The 18396-nt window shown below is 37.9% G+C and overlaps 1 protein-coding gene across 1 annotated transcript in view; it reads left to right on the top strand.

The window, feature by feature from the left end:
- Nucleotides 1-206: 206 nt before the first annotated feature.
- KIAA0355 (KIAA0355 ortholog) overlaps nt 207-18396 on the top strand; it is a 31593-nt gene continuing 13403 nt past the window's right edge. Inside the window, exons 1-6 of the mRNA XM_010585132.1 lie at nt 207-1213; nt 9650-9856; nt 12332-12472; nt 12758-12853; nt 12991-13152; nt 14119-14277. Of these exons, the coding sequence (XP_010583434.1) occupies nt 719-1213; nt 9650-9856; nt 12332-12472; nt 12758-12853; nt 12991-13152; nt 14119-14277 (1260 nt within the window). The 5' untranslated portion in view covers nt 207-718. The remainder of the gene's footprint in view (nt 1214-9649; nt 9857-12331; nt 12473-12757; nt 12854-12990; nt 13153-14118; nt 14278-18396) is intronic.

Genomic DNA, 18396 nt, shown 5'->3' with positions numbered 1-18396 from the left:
ACAAGGAAAGGGGAAGAAGGCTTGCAATAATAAACACTCTAATTTTTAATAGCTTATACTTGCAAAGTCTTCTGTAAACAGAGTCCAGATTTTTTTTTTCCCTCCAGTATTAAGAAGAGACGCTACAAATAAACTAATCTGGCAGACTGGATCTGTCAAGACATTTAAGATATTTGGTCTGCTGACATAAGGATTCGCTTTTTCAAGGAAGCAGCCTCTGCACTGCTTTTATAATCGCTGTTGATCAGTGGTTTGCTCCACTTTTCCTGATATTACTAATGGGAAAATTGTATTAAGGTATTGCTTCTAAAACTATTATTTGCATTGACAAAAATAACTTTTGTGGACTTAACAGCAAGTGACAATAAAATGCTCGTGAAGGAATCATAGGTGATAACTTCTCTGCTCCAGCATTGCTTTTCTGTGTGCAGAGTGGAATACCAAGCGAGACAGAGCATTATTAAGATACTTGGGCTTGTTTTTTGAGTACAGCTTATAACTGCAGCAGGGCTGCACTGAACACTTAAAATACGAAGTCAGCAAATCTGCTGCCTTTCTCACTGCTGATACAGATTATACAGACGCTTGCCTTTTTGAAATGCCTTTTGTGAAACCTATGTACACAGTCCTCCACTGTTACTGTACATAACTATATATTTGAGGAAGGAATTTGACAAGTGATTGTTAATTCAAGAAATCTTTGGACAAGCACTCACTTATGTATTGCTGTAGTGCACAAGAAAGCAAAATGGACTATAAGCGGCGCTTTTTGCTTGGCGGGTCCAAGCAAAAAGTGCAGCAACACCAGCAGTATCAAATGCCTGAGCTAGGCAGGACCCTGAGCGCACCGCTGGCATCTACAACCCCAGCATCCCCTTTGGTCTCCTCAGCTGCTGCGGGCAGCTGCAACCACCCTGTGTCCCATACTACTCCGATCGCAGACATCCAGCAGGGAATCTCCAAGTATCTGGATGCACTCAACGTGTTTTGCCGTACAAGCACTTTCCTTACAGACCTTTTCAGCAGTGTATTTAGGAACTCACACTATTCTAAGGCAGCTATGCAACTGAAAGACGTGCAGGAACATGTCATGGAAGCAGCGAGTCGACTCACAGCAGCAATAAAACCAGAAATAGCAAAAATGCTGATGGAACTGAGTGCAGGAGCTGCAAACTTTAAAGATCAAAAAGAGTTCAGCCTACAAGACATTGAGGTAAGTTACTTTGGGGGATACTGTTTTGCATGTGGATTTGTATCATTCCTTCTTAACTGGACTTCTCTTCAAAATGACTTCTACATCGCAAGTTCTCTCTGCCTTGCTTTCTGTTTGTGGGGGACGCTGGTAAAAAGATAAACTCTTCTATTCTGTTGTTTTTCTTCTTGAAAGTATTAAGTCATTTGCAGTGCCTGACTTCCAACTGTGTTGAATTAGGTATTTAGTGGGTATTTATGTGTAAGAACTTCATGATAAGAAGATATCGGGAAATAAGAAAGATGAGTTATAATTAAATTGTACTACCTATGTAATTCTAAATGGTAATCTTCTATATGATTTAAACTTATAACCAGCAATCCAACAACCTGTTTCTTAGGGGAAACCATGCTTAGTTTAATAATAATGATGATGATGATGAAGAAAAACAAAAAAGCCCCAACACCCTGTCCCTCCAAACCAACTAAATTAAAGTTTTGAACGGTTTTTCCGTAGTATTATCCATTCTGAGGGGAAACCTGAACACTTGGGAGTGGCATATTGTCATCAGTGTTTGTGTAAAACTGCATAAGTTGACTGATGATCGAAATTTGTGTAAAATAATGTTTTATCACTCTTCAGAACATTTTTGTCATTGTGAGCTGTTGTGCTTGAAGGATAATACCATGCTAGCCCGAGAGATTTGTGCTGTAAAACTTTGTCATGACTTTGCTGTAATTTCCATATGCTGGCAGCAAGTGTCCAACAGATGCCCAATTCTGCCCAACAGTCAGAATTCAGAGGTTCTGAAGTTGAGAGGATCTCCCACTCTCATCATGTCTGGCTGGATATTTCTAGGTATTTCTCCTGTAGTGAATATCTTAATTATGTACCAGGCAGTGTTAAGTGATAGTCACATACAAATCCCTGGTGTTTTAAGTAGTTCTTCGTGTTTTGACATATTTCTTTACAGCAGTCTTTGCAAAGTTTTTCCTACAGAATTCCATCCCGAGTGGAAAACTTACTTTTGAGTTCTCTTATTTTTGATTTAGATTTCGGTAACTTTGTAAGGATTAATGTTATACACACATGCTTATCAAGCATTATGTGCTTTCTGTAAATGCACAACTTACGGATGAAGTAGTTAAGTAGAATGCTATTTGTAGTACGTAATTGTAGTGAGAAATATGACTGACAGTTTTCGGTGTTGTATACTTAGTATAGAATGAAGTAAGATTAGCTATGTATTACAAATGTCTTCTGTAGACTGATATTTTTGGAAGCAATCTAATAACATCACTATGTTTAGCTAAGGCTGTAGGAAGAAATAGATTTTTTTTAAATTTTATTTTTAATTTAGGTATCAATGTGAGTTTATGTAATTAAAGACCTTGATAATACCTGTGCTGAAAGGCTTCTTTTAATTAAAAAAAGCAAAAACATATGAAGGACTGCCTGTCTTCCAGGTTTTTTTTCATGGACTTTGAAACTGTCTTGCCAAATGTTGGCAACTGTCTGTATACTGCTTTTATAACCTAGTCAAGCAATTCTAGGTGCTAATTCATACCCTGTGCCACACGCTGTGTGGGGAGAGTGCTTCTTCAGCACTGAGTGGAGTTCATGAGCAAAAGCAAAGCATTGTTTGCATAAGTTGGCTGCACATCCTGCCAGCTTAAAGCAAAGGTAGAGAAACTTGCTTTGGTCCCTGCTTTACCTGTATAGAGCTAACCCTTGTTTCTGAGCTCCACATGCATCTACATTTCTATCTTCACGAGGCAGCTTTATGGTAGGAACAAATGTGAAGAGAATGCAGGCAAAACAGCTGGATTGCTTGGTTTTCTATTTAGGTATATCTTGTGGAAACTGACCCCTCATCATCATACTTTTCTTATACCTTTTCTTAAATAAAACTGCATCTTGCACATAGCTTTAAAAAATGTCAGTATGCGAGATTTATGGGAACTTTTGTGTAATAAGTATTGCATTCTGCTTTTGCTTAAGAACCAGAAAAATTTAAGGATTTGACGCTGACTCACAGGTTGATTTTTAAGTCAGCCAGGGAATATGGTTTAGGTGACTTAAGTATATGGGCAAGCTAGTTGGATGATTGTGCCCATGAAGCAGTTATCTGTTGCTCACTGTCAAAATGTACCTTGGCAGAGGTCAGTATAGAGAATACATTTAAGTTTGTAGGTGACTTGAAAGTATGTGATACAAGTGTGCTGGAAGATGTGCTGAATTAAAAATAATCTTGAATTGAACAAACGATTTTTCCAGTTGGGATGGAATTCAGAGGGGAAAACTGAATGTTACAATATTTAAATAGAAATTGTCAGCCTCACAAGTGGAGCCCACCGGGCAGCAGTTTTGAAGAACAGTTCTAGGGCTTACAGTAGTCGTATGTGGAGTAGGAGTCAGTGTTGTGCAGGTCTGAATAATAAATCAATGTTGTTGCTATTGTGCAAAGAGGCTGTTGCCATGTATTTAACACGACTATAACCTACAAGAACCATGAAATAAGCATTCAACATTCTTCACTTTGGTTATTATGGCCTTAAACACAATAGTACACCCATGCATCACTGCTGTTGCACTTAGAGAAATAGTGAGCAACTGGAGAGACACCAGAGGAAAGTAGCAAGAGTAATCAGACACCCAGGAAATAGGACTTCAGAGGACAAATTGAAAAGACTGGTTCTACAGAAGAGAAGACAAAGAAGGAAAATGAAAATTGTTCAGGTATGTAAGAAGCTGCCAGACAACGTGGCCATGTTCTGTTCTTCATGTCCACGTAAGGTGGAGCAAGAAGTAATGAACTTAAGTTTCAGGAGGAAGGATTCATATTAGACGTTGTGGAAATATTTTGTAATGTTAGTGAAGCACTGACGTGGATTGCTCCAAAGGGTAGGGAGCCTCCATCATGAGGAACTTACAGAACAGGTGTAACCTGTGTCTAGCAAAACTGACCCAGGTGAAACTGCTCCTTGCTTGGGACAGTAGGATGACCTTTTGAGAGCCTCTCCTACTCTGCTTTTCTGTGATTTGAAGACTGAGCTATTTATGCTGAAATGTGAATTAAAAAAAAAAAAAAAAGTGTGGTTTGGGTTTTTTTTTTCTGTGATCTATAGAAAAGTTAACATTTTGTAAAACTACCAGCAGGATTAAAAAACTCACAATGGAAGCAGAAAAATATAAAGGGCTTGCCTGACTTCATCAGAGTTCACTGACCAGGGGAAATGAGGGGAAAAGAGTGCGAGAGGCAGTGTAATTGTTTCCTTGGAAAATACAAGGGGGGAAATACAGTAATATCTGAATTTTTCAGCTTCTCTAGTAGGTGACTGAAAGAACTTATAACTCTGAGAGAGAGTTGAGAGATGGTCAAATGTCTGAGTGGCAGCTCAGCAGCATCCTATGAAGAGGTACTACAGAGCCTCTTATTTGAGGGATGAAGTCTGGTATTAACAGAGGCAGTGGGAGGTGAGTTGTAATTCATGTTGGGGTGGGAGGAGAGAACCCCAAATTCATAAGAAGGACATGAATGAGGCTTTTTCTATGCATGAGCCCAGCTAAGGAAAATGTACTTTTCCTAAGTCATTCTCAACAAAGGCTGTATGTTTTGAGGAAGAATGAGAAATATAAGCAAAGCGGGTTTGGCTGTAGAAAATTAGCAGAAAGCTATAGTTCTTCTGAGGTGCCACACGTTTTTATCTAGTGCAGCAGGCTCTAGCCCCCAGGGAAGGCAATATCAAGAAAACTTCAAGTTCTGATGAACATATGCTGACTTGGATTTGGACTAAAAAAGGTTGTGCAACCTGGACTGTAGCAGCAGTGGGTGAGGGTTTTAATTTATTTATTGTATTTTAGCAGAACAGAGCTTGCTAGTTCAGAGCTGTCTGCCAGGATGTGTAAGAAGGTGACTTCTCTTGATCAAAGTCTTGGTGACAGATGGAGTTTCCCAAGGTTTCTTACTTTCAGAAGTGCAAATGCTGATTTTTATTTTCTGCCTTTCCCGTTCCCCTTTCAAAAAAACTGAATTCTCAGGTGTTTTGTGCCTGTATGGGTGAGGAACAGCTTGGAAATCAGGGGGAATGAGAGTGCGTTTTATGTTAAGTTTTCCAGATCTGTTAAAAGTTTTGTAAGCTGGAAGAATGCAGTAAAACTGCACTTCTGTTAATAGAAGCATTAAAGGAAGTCTGGGGGGGGCATGGGGAATTAAAACTAGAAGAAATTTGTAAATTTCCTCATCTTTTGTGAAGCTTTGCAGCAGCCTCAGTACTGCAAAATACAAAGAATGAATTTTGTTTTAGTTACGTGGAGCTTGTGTATTGTCTTAAAGACAGAGATGTACATGTTGCCTTCCTAAACAAAAGGGAGGCATGAATGGGCACAGGATACTTACTTGGATGCTCTGTTTTGTATTAAATGGAGATAATTTTTGGCTTGTGTGTGTATAAAATAACTGAAGATTTTTGAACAAGAAGCTTGTGGGACAAAAATGTCTGAGTAAATAGAGAATGTAGGCTTTCCTTAGCAAATATTATAAAGCCCAGTTTAAATATTTTTAAAAATTATTATGTTTCCTGTGATTTGCAGGGATTGGCTTCAGACTTTTCTGAGTTGAGGAACTGTTAGTAGCAAAAAGCTGCTTCAAATCAGTAGAAAATGCTATGCCTTGCTGGAATGCCATTGTACTCTTGTCTTGGTCTATAATCTCATGGTCTGCTCTCAGATCTGCTAGCATTGTCTTTAGAAATATTTTGTATTACCTGTTAATTGCTGCTTTTTATTTTTAAAATGCTTAACACTTAAATGCTTCTTTGCTAAATTATAGTTAGCATTTTAGTAGCTGTCAATATCAGATTATCACTACTGGGCTTTTAGGTTGACTGTTAGCAGAAATGAGTCTGTTAGGTTGCTCCTGTCTCCTTAATACTGTAGTTGTAAAGGTGCAACTTCTGCTGGAATCTAGTTTGTCTTGTAGGTAGCTCTTTTTCAATGAGCAGGATCATGTCTTCCCTTGGAGGTGTTTTGGTCATGAGATCACTCTTCCAAACTGCAGGGCATTGCTATGTAGTAAAAATGAATAATATTCTGCCCACTTTCAGTAATATGTGGGAAAGGGTGTTATCTCATAATCTGGTACGCCAGTTTGAGTCATACCTCATTGTTAACTTCATTATATTGCTATTTTAATCTGGTATCTTCAGTGGGTAGACAGGTTCTACACAGGGCTTATTGTTACCAAAGCTATTAAGAACTCTGTTAAGGGAAATGGGGTAGTAGGAAACCACTGAATAAGCGTGTTGCGGTGTTTTGGTTTTTTGAGTGTTTTGTTTGCTTAGGTAAATAGCCAAAAAGAAAACAAAAAAAGGGGGGGGGGAAGGGAAAGAAATTCTACTACATAAAATGGTACTTTGACCTGCAGTTCCGTATTTGTATCATGTTTGGAAGACTGACACTGGTTATTTGCTGACTTTATTAGTGGTAGTGTTCTGTTTTAAAGAATCTGTTGTATAAGATTTGCTTGCCAGGGAATTTGCATGGCATCACTGTTTAGCAATGAAATCTGGCAATTTCATGTGTGCACTTTGTCCAGCAAAATATTCCAAAGTTGATTGTGTGCCCCCATTAGGAGGATAATACGGGACAGAGTAACCTAGCACTGTACCTCCACCCGATGCTCCTGTTTGTATGTAACCAGTCTGATTAAACTCATCACCTGTTTGAGACAAGGAAGTCTGAAGTGAGACCTCCCCCAAAAGTCCCATTGCTTCCACATGCCTAAAGAGGAAGAGAGATTCCTTTAGGTAAGGTTATTCAGCTGCTGAGCTGGATAGTTGTCCTACCGGGTAACAGGTTAGGAAAGTCAAGGTGCTAGAGCTGTATTTCTTGGGACGAAAAGTTTGCAAGCTGAAGACCTCATTGTGTATGCAATATAAATGATTCTAAAAAATGGTTTAAGAAAACACCACCACTACCAAGAAAAACTTACTAGTTGACACCTGTGATGATTCCAGTTCATCTTTGATTACTTCATAGTCTCTAGGCTTTAGTTTGTTCTTATTACGGTCTAAAGCAGGGGAGTCAAACACTTCTGCATGGGAAAGCAGGGAAAAATAAACTCAAAAAAGAGATGGTGGTGTCTCTAACTGTGAAAAAAACGCATCCATATGCTAATATTGTTCTGCAGATTTCACAACAGAGATTTAGTATATATTGCTTTACACGCTTTAACTGCTGGCCAACACTGGCTGTATTTGTTAAAGTGGTGGTGGCTATACTGCTTTCCCACAGTTAAGACAGAGTTTCAGCTCTTTGGAAGAAAATCCTCAAGAAGTCAACTTTAAAGCAAAGTGAGCTTGGCATCTGCATTGAGTGTTTAACAGTGCAAAAATCCTCCACCACTTGGATTTTATTTAAGCAGTTAAAACCATCCGTACCCATTTCTGAGGAAGACTGAAATAGATTACTTTTTTAAACAAAACAGAAGTTCAGTAAAGCAGATGTTATTATTTATCTTTACTGTTTAACATTGTAAATTATACTAGGAATGTTGTGTGCTGCCACTTAAAAACTAAATCATTTGTTTATTTTGAGCATTATTCCCAGGCAGGGGAAACTTCAACCTCTGTACCTTAAATATTCTTTGAAACTTAATCGGCTTGAAATTCCTAATGAGTCCTAGTTTCTTCTTCCCCTGAGAACTGCATTCTTCATACACAGAAGTATTCAGATCACCAGTTGCCTTTTCTTGCAATTTTCTTATAAATCTTTCTAATCTTGTAGCCAGGAAAGTTGGAGTTTTATTCATTTTATCATTTGCTGGCTGCTTTTTTTTAGTAAGGCAAACTCCACTTTCAGAGGTCAGTCAAAGTACCAAAAATGTTTAATTTTATGTCTTGTACAAAGAAGGGAAGTGATTGAACCAGAATGGAATGTCAAAAGGAGTCCGGATGCAATGGAAAAAAGCATTGCCACCACTGGTTCTTCTGAAGTAGATAGTTAATGCATATAACTGTTCGTGTGACTCCACAGTCTTGCCAGTAAGATCATTGTGTCTGAATATTTTTATTCCAGAAGAATGTAGCTGAAAATGAGCCAGATGATTTATTTGCTGCAAGGCATAATGGCTTTGTACATTATCTGTGTATTTTATGAATTATTCCTAAAATGGAATTAAAGTTGAGTCTTTTTTAATAAATCAAAGTCAAATATACATTTTAAATCACTTTGTGTGACAATCTCCATAGAAGAAACAAAACACTTTGAATAGCTCTTAAATACTTTCTACAGTAATTTGGAAAATACTTGCTTCTCTGCCGTGTTCTGGTTATGCTTTGTTGTAAGCTTTTGTCTGCTTAGGAGAGCGTGGCCCTGAAGGTAGACAGAGCGCTCCTGTTCATGCTGCTTTGCTCTCCAGGTTGTCCTTTTGGATGGTTGCACTGTCTGTTCTTCCACATGTGCTGGCTGCGCAGAAGTACTCAGTTTGTGTGACCTGTTTTGTTTTGCTTGTAGTAACTGAGGCATGTGTCTGTCTTTGGTTATAATTCTCATTAGCATGCATATGAGAAGCGGAGATAAATGGGGGATGGAAATGTGCAGGTGACAGAGGTCCAGGACATGGAGCTGGGCTCCGGCTGGTGGAGGTGGGCGCTCCTTCCCTGGCACAGCGCTGGTGCTGTCCTCAGCCCAGTGAGTACTGGGAGAGACTGGCAGCCCTTTGCTTCCCTGCCTTTCCTCAGATTTTCTGAGTATTACATGACCCATTTCAGTGAAATGTTCTGAAGAGAAGATTTGTGCCAGCGTTAGCAGTTCATGTCAGACAATGCAAGTGACAGGGCTGCAACTTTATGCATGCATTCTGCAGTCACTATTATATTCTAAAAATGGCACTGCGTTGCCACTGTATTATGTGGCAAAATGTTCTGATGCTTATTACGGGTTATTGCTCTGCTTGGAAGATAAACTGCTGGATTAAGCTTTTCTGATTTTTTTTTTTTTAATGATAACATTTTAAAATGATTCAGATTTGTTTGTTTTGGGGTTTTTATCATATATTCAGCTAGGTCTATGTGCAAGTGGGTTTTGCTGTTGACTTTGTCCTTGTGATAATATGCTACTCCCATTTTTGTATTGTGTCATGTGCTTGATATTGCTAAGTAACTTGACAAGCTTTTCGTTCTTCAAATTAACCATAACTTGAGTGCAGAAGTAAAAATGACGTGGAATCAGACTGATCTGCCCTTAATTCATAGAAACCAATGGTCACTCACTGTTTACCTTATTTTAAGTAAAAGGTTAAATATTATGTGTTACTTATGATCTGAAGCGTTCTTTTAATAAAAAAAGAACTGAGTTTAACTTGGTTCCTTACCGAATCACTGAACAAAAAGGAAGAAGGGAAACTTCTGTGACACCTTCGGTTTGCTTGAAACTGGCTTGTTTCTTCTCCCGCAGGTACTTGGGCGATGTTTCTTGACGGTGATGCAGGTCCACTTTCAGTTCCTGTCACAAGCTTTGCAGAAGGTCCAGCCAGTGGCACACTCTTGCTTTGCTGAAGCTGTAGCTCAGGAGAGAAAGAACGTTAGTGGGGCTGGAGCCTCAAACTTAAGCCCCACAAATGAGCTAGAAGATGCAGTAAGATCATGGAGAGGAGCAGCAGAGGTATGGAGGTCTTGCTGTAGTGACATTATATTTAGTGAAATGACAGCAATGTTTAGTGAAACCTCAACTGAGGCTGGATGCCCTAATAAAGGAAGAAAATCTCTGATTTTAAAGACATGCTACATTTGAAGGTGGGAACATGGTGCAGTTAGTTTCAGATGCTTGTTTTACCTATATGGTGATTATACTGTCTTTGCCCTGTGTAAAGTTTTCTTTGTGATGTGATTGTACCTAAGGAGTGCACAAACAGTGGAAACAGCTTTTTGTTACTAGTAATGAATTAACAATGTTCAAATGTGGTTTGCCAGACAGAGCGAATTTAAAAAAACAAAACCGAAAACAACCAGAAACCAAAGCCAACATACAAGTTGTTGTTCAAAATCATAGTAAAATCTTGATGGAAAAATAATTTAGATAATTCTAAATTTTGAGTATGCATTCTGTTTTATACTTTAAAATTTTTATGGTAACTTTTAACACTTTTGCCTTCATGCTGTTAAGTTTGATGTTCCTTGATCCATCAATTGTTGGAATGTTAATCGTATTACTTTAAATGTACCATTCCCTGGACTTGTGTTTTCACAAACACTTGCCATCTGTGGAATCCTTACTTTTCCTGCCGAAAAAGAAGTACTTTACAAAGCAAAATAGTTTCATGAGCTTTTCTGCTTTCTGTTGCACTGTTTAAGTCTGCAGACTGATAGATCAGAATGGATTCAGACATTAAGCGCATGGTTTCCTTAAATTCAAGTAACTTGGAGCATGTGCTTTTGAAGTCTAATTCGGGATCCCACACAGGCATATTAATCATCTTTGCTGGAAATCTTGTCAAGGTTTCCATTTATCAGCTAACATTTGCAAGGTATATGCAAGCAAACAAATTACCTTTAGAGCTATGAATGCAGAGGGATTATTTGTTATTTTTACCGCAGCATAGATTTACTTCACTGAATAAAAGAGGGATTTGAGAGTGCTTTAGGTGTATTACAGATAATCATAACAGGTCTAATCCTGGTATAGCTTTACTCCTTTTGCATAAAACCAGTTAATTTTATGTTTAATATACTTAGTTCCTTAAAACTGTGTTACAATTTCTAGAAATGCCCTACAATTGCTATCAAGTTTGTTTAAAATGTGGTTAAAATTAAACTTGGGTTTGCAGAATCCGGGACCTTAACTTTCTTTTCTGCCTCCTTAACAGCCCACTTGAGCTATTTCTGTTAATAAGACCTTTATTTCGAAATAGAGTTTAGTACAAGTATTACACTAATCAAATCTTTTATTAAATGTAAATGGGGAGAAGAGAAAAATACAGATTGTCCCTAGTTCCAGAATAACAATAGAAGGAACTTCTCAATTTTTACGATTGACTAAAATAGCTAATCTGAAGTTCTTGTGTGGGGTTTTAGGGCAGTGTAAGAAAAATCTGTGCTCTGTAAATAAATAAAATCTCTTTCTCTTATAATTGTAGGTAGACTAATATACATGTCATTTTGATAGAAGGGAGATTTGAAATACTGAAATATTTCCAAATTTTTACTTTGTGGAGTGGAAGGCAATCCGTTATTTCCATATAAAATTAGCTTCTTTGGCAGGAGAATACACTGCTGTTTCAGAATAAAGTTTAAGATGATACTCTATCGGTAGCTCAAAACTATTTTTCCTTTTTAAGATTCTCACTTGGAAAATGCTGTAATTTTGTATGTGTCAATGAGGTGAGCACTATGTCTGTCCGTTGGCTGTAGTACCAAAAATCCCCAGTTTGGACATCCTGCTTTAGAGTAAGACTCGTCCTAGACTGAAGAATAAGCCATATCTGAGGCCTTAAATGCAGTTGAGAGTAGGTTTCTATTTGTTTCACCCTGCTCAGTAGTTTAATATTTTACAGTTAAAGTTAGATATTTGGCTTTTCATATTTCTTATTTTTCAAAATCATACTATGTAAAGCTATTCTCTTGCCATGCTGAGCTGGTCTTACAGTCTGGTGTGGCTCTTCTCAAATTGCACTACAGTAATCATCCTTAGTTTTATAAAATATATCTTCTTATGTACACAGGAGTGTTTGTACACATGATTAAATGTATATTCTGGTTCTGTGGCAAGTAATACCCTTTATGTTGAAGTTTTAAGTTCCTCCTCTGGTAACCAGAGTCATCATGTGGCCTGTGTAACAGGATCCTTAGTCCTGGGAGGGAGCTGAAATAGTAACAGCAAACAATGTTGAATTAAGTTGCTAGCCAACACCTATATGCCATACAAATTACATGAGATTTGTACTTTCAAAGCAGCGGTGGAGGTTTAATAAGTTAAAATAAATCATTTCCTCCTGATCCTTTCCACCAGGTGCTGCTTCTCATCTCTTTTATAATGTTTTAAAATCTGTGGGTTTTTTTTTTCTCTTTTTTAAAATTTAATTAAGCTTGACCTGGTTTAATGTTGAACCTCTTTACCCTGGATTTTTATTTTACTTTACAGGCCACATCTCGACTGCGAGAAAGAGGCTGTGATGGATGTTTGGCAGGAATTGAAGTTCAGCAACTTTTCTGCTCACAGAGTGTGGCAATCCCTGAACATCAGCTCAAAGAGCTAAACATGAAAATTGACAGTGCTTTGCAGGTGAGTTTTTAAACTTGCTGCTTTCATGTGCATTGTAGTACAGTCAGGGGGCCAAGGAATGAAATAGGGAAGGAGTATATTACTGGAGAAATATGTACCACAGGTAGCCACAAGGTATTTGAGAATTACAGTATTGGAATCTTACGTGATAAATGTGTGTATGCCATAGAACTGAGTAGGGTAAATCCATGTAACAATTCTTATGTATGTGTCCAGACACAATGACTGCATGCTTGCTTACTTGCTGATACGCCTGTTCTATCTCAACTTTTTCTTCAATGTCAGGCTTACAAAGTGGCTTTGGAGAGTTTAGGCCATTGTGAATATGCAATGAAGGCTGGCTTCCACTTGAACCCGAAAGCTATTGAAGCAAGTCTTCAGGTAGGGTCTGCTAAACCTGCTCTCTCTTTCATCACTCCTCACCTTGAAAATAACTATTTTAAAAAAACCATTGGACTTGTATTAGGATTTTCTAAAATCTTCATTTCTTCTAATTGATCTGTTCTTTTATGTTTAAGGGCTGTTGCAGTGAAGCTGAAGCCCAGCAAACAGGAAGGAGACAGACTCCACCTCAGCCAATTCAGTGTGAACTGCCCACTGTACCTGTTCAGATAGGATCGCATTTTCTGAAAGGAATATCCTTTAATGAGTCTGCAGCAGAAAACCTGAAGCTGAAGACGGTAATAACTCTGAATCTAACCACAGGAGTGAAGAGAGAAAGAAAAAAAAAAAAGGAAAAAAAGAGTAGAACTCCTTAAAATTCAGAGACCAACTGCAGTAGAAGTTCGGTGCCAAACTTGTATTTAAAAGTGCATATTTTTAGCCTGACTTCCTGTGGAAGCAAGATGTTGATAACATTGTAGGTCCACGCCTGCTTCTGGTAATGTTTTAACCACCTGGTCAAATTCAGTCCAATCTGAGAGAAGCATAGAAGTCTAGGAGGTAATGAAGCTTCTATGAACTTTTTGAAAATAGGTGGGTTAAGTGTCAAGAAGTACAGAGGAAAGTGAGCCCTTACAGGTGCCCCAACCAGGTGATGCACTTCAGAGCTTTTATCTTCTTAGGTGCCAAAATAAGTCTGGCCCAGCCTAGTGCTAAAAGGAGGTACTTGAAAAAATATTTTGTAACAGAGCTCCTTTTAATGTCTTTTTACAAACTCTAATAATATTTTTAAAAAAATTATTTAAAACTGTGGAGACATTAATTGTGGTTTCAGTATAAAGGAATGGAAAAGATGTCCATTCAGAAGTAATTTGGGCAATTTTAATCAGCATTTTTACTTTTTTTTTTTGTAGATAAGCCCAGTTCCTTGCTCCTGAAAGAGTTGAAACAATCCACAGCTCAAAATGCTGCTTTTTTTATTGTCTTTGCAGTGCTTCTTGTAGTTTTGATTAAACCATTTTGCAAGAATATAAGCAAAAATATTGTTTATGATTTTGGAGGAGTATTTTGGTCCAAATAGCAGAGACTGTCTTCCATATTTCTGTTCTGTAGTTGAGCTCTTCTAGTTGTAGAAGACTGTTCAGAGGTAACACACATTATAGTTATTTGAAATATGTGTAGAACAATACATATGGAAGCGGTGGTATCATTTCTGAATCATGTGTTTAGTATGACAAAGTTTTTATGATTTCCCCCCCCCACAGCACACAATGCTGCAGTTGATTAAGGAAGCTGGATGCCATAATGGACTTACACCACGGGATGACTCTCCTGTTACTGAAGTACTAAATCAGGTTTGCCCTTCCACTTGGCGAGGAGCCTGCAAAACTGCTGTACAATTGTTATTTGGCCAAGCTGGACTGGTAAGTGACTATGAATAGGCTTAGCAAAAAAAGGGCTACTTAAACATCCTGAAGAGAAACTAGATATTTTAAAGGGTTTGGAAATTAATTTCCAGTGTCTTACTTTTGTGTTTCTCCATTTTTAATGCTGCAGCTAACTTGATTTATGAAAAAAATGTATCCTCATAGAATGCAAGTTTGTAGATGGTATCTGTAGTTGATAGGAACAGGAGAATGTACTGTGTACTTCATATTCTCCATTATTAGAGAGAGCACAAGAAATGAAACTTCTAATTCATAGTGAAATAGATTTTCAAATCTATAGATGACCATGTTAAAAAGAAACACCCCTTCCCCCCTTTCCTTCTCTCAGATGAGCTTTAAAAACTGCCATTTTTTCATTTCCTCTCTGCTTTGAATGGAAGCTGGGTTTCCTGCCCAACGTAAACCAGGAAGTCCTCTGCACCAAGTAATGCTACCTGACATCTCCAACAGGACAGAGCAATTAAATACCTTGCTGTAGACATATGTGTTCATTAGAAACAAACCCCATGGATTTTACAGTATCTAAACAATTGCTAAAAATAGATGCTTTGGAACATACTCTGATAAGAAAATGCATTTGTGCTCCCATAACTAATTACTGCTATCTCTTCATTTAATAAAGTGTTCATTCATGACACAGGTTTTTTTGGACTACTGTGAGTTTTCATTTGACTGGACAAATAAAATGGGGGAAAGACTGCAATAGGATAGGAAGGAAATGCAAGCATAAAGGTACACCGTAGCCTATGATCGTTTCTGTCAAGTATTTTCATCATCTTTAACCTACAATGAGTTGATTCATATACTGATTCTTTGTTCAAGGTGGTGGCAGGCCATCAGGACTCTCTAACTAACTGTAACTTCTGATGAAAGGATTCATATTGCTACATACTTTGTAAATACCACATTTTTTCAAACAAATCACGCGGCTGATTAAGTGACTTTGACCTTCTGTCCTAGTTCATTAAACCATATGTTTTTTGGTACTGTTACTAGGTTCTCCAATAATGTAAATAATAAATTTGTCAGATATTTCTACTTTAGCATTCCTTTGATACTAGTTATTAGATATTCCCTTAATATTAAATATCTGTTAGAGAAGTAGGTTCAAATCATACTGGAATTCAACTGACTTTTCATGTAAAGGCGGCCTAAAATCAAAGGGACGGACCATCAGTATCATAATAGCAGCGCACCTGCTATCAGTCCTTACTTCACTGTGATACAGGGGTTTAAGGATAGGAGATGGTAGTGCATTAACCACTTTGTAGAAGGAAATTTTACAGGGAGGCATAAGAAGGTGGTATCTTTGTAGGGAGAGAAAGTCAACTGTGGAATAGTAGGACTGATCAAATTTCTGCTTAGGTGTTTTCAAGGAAAATAGGTATTAAATATTAATAAATACAAGAAGAACTAGAAAAAAGGATATGGTTAAGTGGGATTGTGTCTTCACCTGCCATAGTTCATGGTAGGATGCTGGGAGTCAGCAGCAAGGTATGGGAAATGAGGCCAAGAAAGAAACTGTTTCTCAGCAGCCCTATGGGAGTGTGCTGTAACTCACGATAAGTTCTTGGCTCCTGAGTGTCTAGATGAGGAATGCCTTGGAGGATGCTGCACCTCCCACTGTTTCCTTTCCAGGGGATTTTAGGGTTGTGCACACCCAAGTCCTGCCCTGATGAGATTTGGGGAGTGGCTGGAGGCATATTTGGACTCGAGATTCTGGAAATCTGGTGTCCCCAAGTCTAGACATAACTCGTTAGACCTGCTGGTAATTAAAGCGCTGATACTCTTCAGGTTTATCATAACATTTGGAGAGTTGTCAGAATAAAACTTACTTAGACATTCTCCCAAATGACAGTGCTGATATAAGGAATATTACTTGTGTTGAATCATGAATGTCTCCAAAGATTTTTGCATGAACCTCAGGTTCTGAAGGTAGCAGGTTTCTGTCTTCAAAGACACGGTAACGAGCTATACACATGACAAAATACTTGCAAGCCTTCTCTCTTTCGTTCGTTCTCGCTTTGATTTGTTGCAATTTGGAAGGGTGTGAGGGTTGAGGTTTTTCTTTTTAAACTATGTGCTATAATTTTTTTACAGCATTCAATTATGCTTGTATGTAGCCTCATGCAATGATGAGAAATTGTAATTTGCTTCTTTAAAGCATTCTTTGGGTGGAGATGAGAGAGGAAACACCTGTAAAACAAGAACAATAGATGTCTGATGCACAGGAAGCTATCCTCTAAGCACCCACCAGGCGGGGAGGGAGAATGTGTTTATTTTAAGTTTATTTTGTGTAGAACTCAGACAAATGAATCATGGGACAATATTACATAGTCTTTGGTTTACTGCTTTAGAAACTAAGCTGTCTGCATTAGTTCAGAGTTGTGTGTAAATTTGTCATTTAAATGCCAAATTTAAAAAAGAACATTACTTGACAGTCTCGCTATCTTTAGCCTGTCTTGCCATGTGCCTTTTAAGAAGAAACTCATTAGGAGTGGAAAGCACAATGAGATGTGACTTAGTTTGCGTGGTTATTTTTAGGCTTCAGTTCTTCTAACATAAGAAATAATTCTTAAAAGGGCGGTTTTTCAGTTTTTACCTTAGCATATATATATATAAAGAGTTGTATTCTCAGATTTGGGTCAGCTGAAGAAATCTCCATCTTTGAGTAAAAGTAATGTGTATTAAAATGGTTGAATTCAGAGGATGAGTGGAAATAAAACTTTGAACTCTCCTTGTGCAAAGTTATGAACAGAATGTTTAACTGAGTCTCTAGCCATCCTTTTTTGTGCTAGTAGATCTTTCTGTAGCAAAAAACCCAACATGCATTGCAGAAGCACTAAATCTCCTAGTAATGTTTAAATCCCGGATGTCGTAACTCTGACCAAATGTTGACAAATGTAAAACTTTAAAAAGGGAAGAAAGGAAGATAAGGGGGTGTGGGGGTGGAACACCCCCAACAAAGCCCAGACCATGAGCACTACCATGCACCACTGCCAGAAGCTGATCTAGGTCTGCACAAATCAGAATTTTAGTTCTGACTTGCAGGTCTGAGATGCAGACAGTGTTTTTCTTGGGAGCTGAAAAAAAAAAATCACTCCTAAGTTCATCTCTCCTTATCCCAATTATAATTGCAGTATAGCTGAATCGCAGATTACCAAATTACATAAAATTAAAATGGTACAAATACAAGGAAAAAAGTAATGGAGTTGCCCTGTTATTAAATGAGGTATTTTCATGAGTGGATAATATCATAGCATTTTGTCACTGGGCTTAGACATATTTTACAAGTTTGAATAAACTTGGGCAAATGCTTAAAGTCAACTGGGGGAAGACTAAGGCCTTATGCTAAAATATCTAAAAGGTGGGAAATAATTGTGTTCAAATGTCATCACATGGTTTTGTTACAGGAAGAGGGAGAAGAGACTCTCAGCATTATTCATATTTCGCTTTTCTTCATAACCAGTAGTAGACAACCAGTTAGAAGTAGAACCAGTGTAGGATGATTGCAAAAAAGCCAGTAATATCCCTTGAGGCTTATTTACACCAGAGGACTTTTGCCATTTCAAGGGTAAATGGTACAGCTAATCTGCTAGTCACTGAAGCAAGAACTGCTGACTGCTGCCAAAAAGCTGCTGGTTCAGCATGACCAAAATAGGAAATTATGGAAATGATCAAAAAGGCCAACCCATGCAGACTGGACAACATCAGAAAGTATGAACCAAATATGGAACTTACTATCACTGGTATTACAAGTTTAAATGAAGCTGAAGTGAATCCATTCTTTCTCAATTCCATAAAAAGAAAGGTTCATGACAGAAGGGTAATTTTGAAGACTTTCATCTTCCATATATCTTAATGATGTCTTACAGAAGGCTCAGAATTCAACAAATTGAATCACTTTTCTTCCCTTTATATAACAGGGAATTAATAATAGTGCAGTTCCATTAGGTAGACTAGAGAAGTGTTGGTGTTGGATTTTATAGCCTTAAAAGGAAGGGGTGTGTGTTCAGAATTGTGAGCTATGTGAAGAGTTGCAGACTAAATACTACTTGTCTGTATCATACCATGCACTGCAGTTAAATTATTTAA

Source organism: Haliaeetus leucocephalus, unplaced genomic scaffold, assembly GCF_000737465.1.
Source record: "Haliaeetus leucocephalus isolate CR32 unplaced genomic scaffold, Haliaeetus_leucocephalus-4.0 Scaffold92, whole genome shotgun sequence".
Taxonomy (NCBI): Eukaryota; Metazoa; Chordata; class Aves; order Accipitriformes; family Accipitridae; genus Haliaeetus; species Haliaeetus leucocephalus.
The sequence above is the reverse complement of the archived record's forward strand: the minus strand, read 5'-3'. Positions and strand labels throughout refer to the sequence as shown.